Here is an 8,625-nt window from a genome sequence, read left to right on the forward strand (position 1 = left end):
GGAGCTGCTTGTGGGGGGTACTGGTGCTGTCATGTCCCTAGATGTCCATGTGTCCTGATGTCCACCAGAAGACTCCCTCACTAGGTAGACATCCAGCACATCTGTAACCTACTGTGTACCAAACTGTCCAGCCTACACCTGGAATGGACTTAAGGAATGTCACAGAATCTTGCCTACCTGCTAGCTCTTGTTCCTGATAATTCCTTTTCCATCCTGAATAATTTTGTTTTGGTGAATTCCGCGAAACAGTCTCTTGTTAGTGTTTGTGTTTTGTTTTTGCACTTGCACTTGCACACACAGTACTGTATTCATGTACGTAGACCCACCATCCCATATATCCACAATGTTATCTTTCTGATGTAGTTCTAGGTTGTCTTTTCATTCAGATTTCATCCGTATGATCAAAACTTCAGTCAGCACTATGGTTAAATGTCCTACTGAGCTTTAAATTTCCAAATGTGTACTCACATTGTATGCTCACATACACACACACACTGTCTGAAACTGCTTGTCCTGTGCGGGGTCGCAGCGATCCGGAGCCTAACCCCTAACCCTAACAGGGTGTAAGGCCAGAAGACGAAGGGACACACCCAGGATGGGATGCCAGTCTGTCGCAAGGCACCCCAAGCAGGACTCGAACTCCAGACCCGCCAGAGAGCGGGACATTGTACGCATGCATGCGCACGCACGCACACACACACGCTGAAACCACTTGTCCCAAGTGGGGTCGCGGCGAGCTGGAGCCTAACCCAGTAACACAGGGCACAAGGATGAAGGCGGGAGGACACACCCAGACGGACGCTAGTCCACCGCAGGGCATCCCAAGCGGGACTCAAACCCCAGACCCACCAAACAGCAGGACATTGTATACAAATATTGCATTTTTAAAAAATCATTGAGGGGTGGTATCAACTCTTTTCCACCTAGCTGAATCAATTATGTTTCTCTTTCCTTTTGACAAAAAAATTTATTGTTTGTTAAATATTTTTTCCCTCACTGAAGTCATTTTTGTCATTCCTACGGGAAAAGTTAATGCATTAGCTTGACAAAAGTTCCAAATACAGATCATCAGAATAATTCCAGACTCCTTGACTGGAGTAATTTTAGCCATAGCATGAAGGCACACAGTCCACACCTTTGTGGAGACACTTGAAATTCCAGCTGAACAGGTTACTGTCTTCTGTGCAGACTCTTCGGCCTGGTGGAAATGCAGCCTTGCAGCAGCCTCATCCCCCTGGAACACAGCCGTACTCCAGACATGGTACAACTGAGCAACTGCATGCCTCCTAATGAGGTCCGACACTCCACCTCAACTTAATGCCCACCTCGACTTAATGCCCAATTTTACATAAAATGAGCTCAAATCTTCCAGGTTTTTGAGGTTAACCTACAGGAACACTGGTCTCCTCTGACTCATTCAGTTGGACCAACCATCAAACCATTTCTCCAGCGCTTACTGCTCAAATTTCTGCCTTTACAGCTTCCAAGGAAACATTTAAGCACAAGGAGGGTGTGACTATATGGCAATCCCACCTTGGAACAAAGGGACTTGAGGGACTCCACGTGTGGCAGCACTCAGTTGTCCATCTCCAGCTACATGCAAGTGAACCTGCCAGCCCAGAGGGGTGCATGTTCAGGGCAAATGGCAAGAGACAATGTCCTTTGGGGGGAGGGACAAAATGGGTGTGATTCAGAGTCCAGGATGTTCACAGTGAAGTGTAAAATCTGAGTAAAAAGGGTAGGTAGCACATACCAAGGAAGGGACATCTTACCCAGAGAGTACTTGTGTTGCTGTGTGGGTCCAGTAGCCAATGTGGAAGCTGTCAGGTGCTGCTGACCCTGGACATGGATGGGGTGCTACATACAGTCAAATGAGCTCAATGTTAACATGCTGAATCCACTGATTAGCTGCACCTCTTATACCTGTGACATGGAAAGCTATACAAAGCTGTACAGGACACACAGGGTTCACCTGTTCTATGGCTACCTGTGTGTTCAAATGCTGCTGGGACATGTAGCAGGCTGGAGTGAGGGCTGTTGTGGCTGCGTTGGCAGGATATGGCCCCACGCTCTGGGTGGCTGTGGAAGGAGAAAGAGTATATCTGTCTGAATCACAGCATCCATTGTTAAGTGGTCTGGGACAGCGTGGTATTGGACATGTGCACATGTTCTCAAAATCTTTCAAATCAGCAAGATAAGGTACAAGCCATAAGGTCCAGGTCTCACTGCTCCCACCATATCCCACAGGTCGTTTTGCCTCATGAGAAATTCACCCTGAGATTTGATGTCTTGGGTCATCCAGCAAGAGCTGGGTTTCAGCTGGGACATCTGACTCCATGGGTAGTATGCAGCATAGCTCTGAGCCTAAACATAGTGGGGAAGGGCGTAGTAGCGCTCAGCACACTCTGCCAAAGCAATCAGTTACACAAAAAGAAAACGGCAGATCAATATGGTGAAGAAATAAAAGCTTTCACTGGCAGAAAGGCGGGCAAGAGGTCAAACCTGTGCAACAGGAGTCATGAAGTAGAAAGGAAGGGGTGCTGCCTGGTAGGGATTGAGGACCAGATTGGGCATGGTCTTGACTCCAGTTTTCTGCTGCATGTACTGGTTGGTGAGGACGGCGCGGCGCTCCTCCTTCCGCTGGGCTAAAGCTACATACAGGGGCTTGGTGGCCACAATGCGGCCATTCATCTCTGTCAGGGCCTTGGTAGCTTCTTCTGGGGTGGAGAAGCACACAAACCCAAAGCCCTTGCTCCGGCCTCCATTCATCATGACCTGGGAGGAAAAGCAAAAAACGAAAAGCACTCAAAGTTTATACGGGTGTACAGGATCCTAGTGAACATTGTCCAATTTCGACTGTGTCAACAACAGTCCAGGTTTCTGGCGACAGGAAAGACCAGACCTTAGCACTGGTGATGGTTCCAAATGTTGAGAATTCTTTGCGAAGACACTCATCATCAACTTCATCATCCAGATTTTTCACATAAAGATTGACTCCCTGTGAAGAAAAACAATTAGCATGCTCCATTTTGAGAGATGTTTTGAATTCTAAAAACCTTTTCAGTTGTTGACTGTAGAAATCGAACAAACCAATGTCTACAACCACTTGTCCCGAGCGGGGTTGCGGTGAGCCGGAGCCTATCTCAGAAGCGGAGAGTGCAAGGCCTGGGGGGACGGGACACTAGTCTGTTGCAAGGCACCCCAAGTAGGACTTGAGCCCCAGACCCCCCCATACAACAGGCACCGGCTGAGCCTGTCGCCACCACACCCCCTAACTGTAGAAATCCACATTTCTCTAAACTATAAGTAAAACTGCCAGTCTGTGGCCAGTTTGGTAGTATGTGTGTGTGTGTGTGTGTTTGTGTGTGTGTGTGTGTCGCGTTTTTGTTTACAGTTTACATAGCACTGCTACAAAAGCTAAGCAATTGACAGAAGCGTATTAATTTTTTCTTTTGATACAAAATAATCAAAAGCTTTCATGAGGTGTTCATCCCTTCAGTGTGCCACAGGAGTGCATTTTTCATGAGCTGATTTGATTTTCCATTTACCTCATCCTGTACTACCATAAGCAAATCTGTCAAGCACCATGTCATTAACATTGATCTGATGCTTTTCTCCAAAACATCTTGCGATGTTAAGCTACCCACCCATTTTATACACGTTGGGATTTTTTTTTTTTCTGAAACATTTTAGGGTAAATGCCTTGCTCAAGGGTACTACAGCAGGAGGGGAGAAGAAACCATCAACCATCAGAAGCAGGCAGCATCTTGCATTAAGTTTGTTCATTTGGTTCACTTTATCCAAGTGTTTAATGTTCTACCTACCATGGTACTAAAAACACAAATCAAAATGTCTCAAGAATATATAATGCAGATAACACTACAGAAATGTTCTATCAAAAGCTTAAAAAAAACATAAGGTTAGCATGGAACTCTGCATTTTTTTTTCTGTACAGCACAAACTTATCCCCAGAATGTAGTGTGTCAGTATGGGGTCTATGAACTAACTTCCTCCATAGTTCGTAGAGTCTATGGTGAAGGATGTCTTGAATTTGAAAGGATACAACAGAACTCACAAGCAACAATGCACAGGGAAAAGGTGTGCAGCCTCACAAGGATCATATAGTCTTGTTTCACCTGCTTGTGTTCCGCTTGAGTCACGCTCCTCTTCTGGCCATGTCCCCTGCTGATGAGCTTCCCATTCAGCTCCCTGCTGTTCATCTTGTCCATGGCCTGAAAATTGACCAAACCACTCAGCGTCTGGCCTGGCACATACATATGCCCAGCAGTAAGTCATGACAGTGGGGCTTACCTTCAGTGTACCCTCATGCAGCCGCTGTTCAGCCTCACGCTGTTTCCGAGATTTGAAGTGTCCAACAAACCTTTTGGTCAAAACATGTATTTGCATGAACATGGCTGATTATATGTCATACTCTTGATCGGTGTTTAAAGTAACTCATCAGTTGCAGTATACTCTAAGGGAGAAATTTTGGACAGATTAGCCTTAAAAGCAAGCAATGAAAACCAACAAAGAGACTTGTTTAAACTTCCAGATCAGAAGTTCAGCCTTGGTCAATTTCAAGTACAAAAACATCACAATTCGGAAATTTAGGACACACTCACACTTTGCGGTTGTTGAACAATGTGCCATTCAATTTCTCAATGGCTTTTTCTGCTGCCTCCTGGGCCTCATAGTGCACAAATCCATAGCCCTTGGAGCCATTCTCATCACACACCACCTCGGTAAGAGGACATCAGTGGCAGCTTGAAAGCCAGGAAACTCAAAAGCTTAGTTGGGTAGAAGATGAGCACTCCAGCAAGCAAGGAATTTTGTAGTGTGCCACACACACAGTAGGGCTGTTTGAAGAACTTTTCAGGTCATTACCTTGCAGGAGAGAATGCTGCCAAAAGCAGAGAACGTGCCATGGAGAGTTGTGCTGTCTACAGACTTATCAAGATTCTTCACGAAGACATTGCCGACGCCACTTTTCCTAAGGGATGGGTCGCGCTGGGACCACATGATGCGAATTGGCCTGCCCATGATTTCCTCAAAATTCATAGTGTCCAAGGCACGCTTAGCTTGTCAGAGATAAAGGGGTTTTAAGCACACAATTTTAGAACAGGTTCGTTTTAGCTAGCAAACTGAGAATTCTTTAGATACAAATAAATCATTAGCATAGGCTACTACCTATATGCATGTATTTACAACATGTGAAGCTCATCCTGCCATATTTTCATCCAGTCATCAATTTTCAATACCCAATTGTCCTCATTTAGGGTTGCGGAGGTCTGGAGCCTATCCAGGAAATATAGAGCACATGCAGGGTACACCCTGACAGACGCATTTCATAATTTGGCTATAAGTCTAAAGTTCAGAAGATCACTGCCTAGGCCTATGTCTTTCACTCTGCAAAACATATAGACAAAATGCATTTAGAGGTGTTGTGAAGTGTTGCTAATGTAGTGGGTTCAAAACTGAATAGAAAAAAAGGCAAGAGATGGCACCCGAAAACAATTTTTTTTCTTTTGCGTTGCGCTCAGTTCTTGCAAAACAGTTCGTAATTGACCAGCGTGTGAATGCTGTTCAATAAGAGAGCCTGTAGGGGGCGCTGGCGGTGATAAGGAACCTCTGGTTCTGGCAGAAGGGTCAAAAGTTAAAAAAATAAGTTACCGCCAGAACCGGTTACATGCTTGGAATGCATGATGATAGGCAGGCAGAGTAAGTAATTATGCGGTGTGAATGTGTGTGATTATCGGTCACAAAAGTGTGCTGCTATGTCTCAGCTTCAGTTTGTAAAAACTAGAAATCATTTTGATGTTGGTGTAACTGCCGTGATGGGTAAAATGTGTTGGTTTTTGTGAACTTTAGTTAAAAAATTTTAGCGGCGCAATGCAATGCTACATTACATACTAACATACAACGATTAGTGTTAAAATGGTAAAGGTGACTGTTGTCTTAAATAGAAGTGTGGTGTTTTGAATTAATGATTGTTTTGCTGGATTTGCCTTGTTTCTGTGGAAACTGTAAAAAAAAAAAAAAAAAAAAAAAAAGAAGTCACCGCCAGAACCGGATACATGCTAACTCGCGCCTGGTCTCCTTCACTTTTCAGTTCACTCCCACTCAAGGGCCTTGAGGCGGGGTAACACTAAGATGTTTGAATCATGCTCCTGCTGCAGTGCCTTTGATCAAGGTACTTTACCCCTAAGCTGCTCCAGTAAAAAATACTTTACTGTATAAATGGGTAAATCATTGTAAATAGCTTAACATCGTAAGGTGCGAATAGCATCAGCAAAAGAAATTAATAATAGCATTGAATCTGTTTTGGTTATGACATTATTTACCTTAATAGAGGACTGTGATTGTTTGACATTGTCAATGTGTTGCGAATGAGGAAGTATATAGAACAGTTTGGTTTGTTGTAGAACAAGCATAACGTTCATGTGTTGTGCAGAAAGACAGATCGTAGGCAGTGGAAAAAATACACTTGTTGTGGAGGTAAAATGACCACCAGGCAAAAATGCTGCAGTATAGAATAACAAGTCAGTTCCGTGAAAACGGATTCATGTTTTCATCAGTTATTTGTAGCTGATAGATGGAATATTTGCTGGAAAGCGAGTTTAAGTTGGGAGAAGGTTCCTCGCACCACTGTCCAGACAGTTTTTTGTTTTATGGCTCCCCATTAAATGAGGTCTGAGTCCATGGAATACACATACTGACAGATGAATAAATAAGTATGCATTTCTTTATAAATTCACAGAGCGGAGACTGAGAACATTTTTATGGGTGTTTTTGGGGAACACTCACCGTCGGCCTGTTGTTGGAAGTTCACATAACCATAGCCGAGTGAATGATGGTTGATCCTGTCCCTGCACACTCTCACAGAAAGGATGGCACCGAACGGACTGAACTTCTGCAACAGCACTGCCTCGGTCACATCTTGGTGCAGGTCTCCCACGTATAAAGAAGCCATTGGATCACTATGTGACTGATCTTGCTTCTTCTCTTCTGTTACAGATGAGGGGCAGAAATGAGGCCAGCTAACATATATAGTGTTTCAGCCAATCAGCTCTGCCTGTTTCACACATTTTATTACATGTTTTTAAGCAATCACAATCATTTTGTGAGTGATTTCATTCATTTGTTTCTTTAACATTTTCCATTAACAATTCATATGCTGACTAATACAGTACTTAAAAACAAGAGTGTGGTGATCAGCAGTGTTGTCACACAGTAGATGAATTACTCTGTTCAGTATCAGGTGAAAAAGCTACTCAGGTATCACATCACTTCAGTTCAAATGAGGCTTCTTAATGTTCTGAACCAGTTCACAATTCATATACAGTACAGTATACCTTTTCAGTACGGTGAGTCTCCAGTGCCAATAAAACTAGATATTGTCAATTATTTGAAACTACATTATTTTATTGCAGCTAGCTGAATGTCACCTATATTTAGCTGTGTAAACAATATTCCATTGCCAAAGCTGACACTGATCGACATTGTGCTTGGAAAACAAGCAGCACTGGTTAACTGCTTAGAGAAGAGTTAGGAAGCTGGCTACACAAAGGAAGAGCAATAATTCGCTGGAGCTCATGTACATTTGACACTCTTTGGAAACAAGAATGACTTTTTTAACAAGCTAAATCGAAACTGTGAACAGTGCTAGTGGTTGAGACCATTTCAAAACCCAGTTTGAATCAAGTAGCTTGATGCATGAGTACCTATCTGACCTGCTAATTTATACTTTTCCTGAAGTCAGTTTTCGGACAAAGACTTTTGCCTTTTCTTCACTATTTGCCAAAAAAAAAGTACATCCACAGGAGTTCTCTTTGTGAGTGTTGTATATACCAGTCTCTTAAACGGGGCACAGAGAAAAAGGCTTCAAGGAGAGCACTGGATGTGTAAAACACAGTTATACACAGTTCCATACACTGTAATACACACAGCTGAGCACACTGGTATTTACAGAAGCCTGCCTCACTCTTTGTGCATGTAACTCCAAATAAGACAAGTTACCGCACTGATCATAAACACATCTACCTTCAAACACATACAATGGAATGATAGAAGAACCTTTGAAAGCAACGCTTTAAAGCACAAAAACCAACTAACAAAAATAAATAAATATGGCACTGTACTTAAATACAGTATAACAAATTTTCATTTCTAGCTAGTTCTGATTTATAGCAGTTTTATTTTTGTATGCATTTAATATCCATACAAGTAGTTTGATTGTTATATCACTCTATTACTATTAATTAAAAATAATGAAATGTTTTGGACTTAACCTGACAAGAATGTCCCAAATGAAATGTACAACAGCGTTTGTGATGTCTCAAAACTCTAATTGTGACATGTACAGTAAATTAAGTTGAACTGTTGCCATAGCGTCCAAACAACAAACGTGATCGTTCCATATCTGGGTGTGAAATAGCCCCCGATAGACAAACTGCTTTTGTGAATGGATCTTTAGTACTATTTTGTATAAAAATGTTTCTGGACCAAAAAGTCTGTAAAATTCTATAAAATACCTCAGTTGAAAGTCTTTCAATTTCATAAAAATGTTAGGAGGAACACATTATTTCTAACAAAATTTTTATAGCTTATATTTTAATGTTACATATT

General features: G+C 42.6%; 1 protein-coding gene across 4 annotated transcripts; it reads right to left on the reverse strand.

Annotated features, from left to right (window-relative positions):
* Positions 1-1,125: 1,125 nt before the first annotated feature.
* On the reverse strand, positions 1,126-8,367 carry LOC108927847 (polyadenylate-binding protein 1-like). Of its 4 annotated transcripts, none has more exons than XM_018741433.1 (13): positions 8,289-8,367; positions 6,805-7,005; positions 4,885-5,078; positions 4,623-4,738; positions 4,312-4,381; positions 4,137-4,232; positions 2,903-2,998; positions 2,503-2,775; positions 2,274-2,364; positions 1,973-2,079; positions 1,773-1,857; positions 1,534-1,609; positions 1,126-1,234 (listed from the first exon to the last, which is right to left on the reverse strand). In XM_018741433.1, exons 2-13 carry the CDS (start codon positions 6,968-6,970, stop codon positions 1,171-1,173), a joined length of 1,434 nt encoding a protein of 477 aa, XP_018596949.1. In that variant the 5' UTR covers positions 6,971-7,005; positions 8,289-8,367; the 3' UTR covers positions 1,126-1,170. The 4 variants fall into 4 exon arrangements, with proteins under 4 accessions (XP_018596949.1, XP_018596945.1, XP_018596947.1 ...); XM_018741429.1 differs by having other exon boundaries at positions 1,534-1,660; XM_018741431.1 differs by lacking the exon at positions 8,289-8,367 and adding an exon at positions 7,731-8,082 and having other exon boundaries at positions 1,534-1,660.
* Positions 8,368-8,625: the final 258 nt, after the last annotated feature.

This window comes from Scleropages formosus, chromosome 23 (assembly GCF_900964775.1).
Source record: "Scleropages formosus chromosome 23, fSclFor1.1, whole genome shotgun sequence".
NCBI classification, from domain to species: domain Eukaryota; kingdom Metazoa; phylum Chordata; class Actinopteri; order Osteoglossiformes; family Osteoglossidae; genus Scleropages; species Scleropages formosus.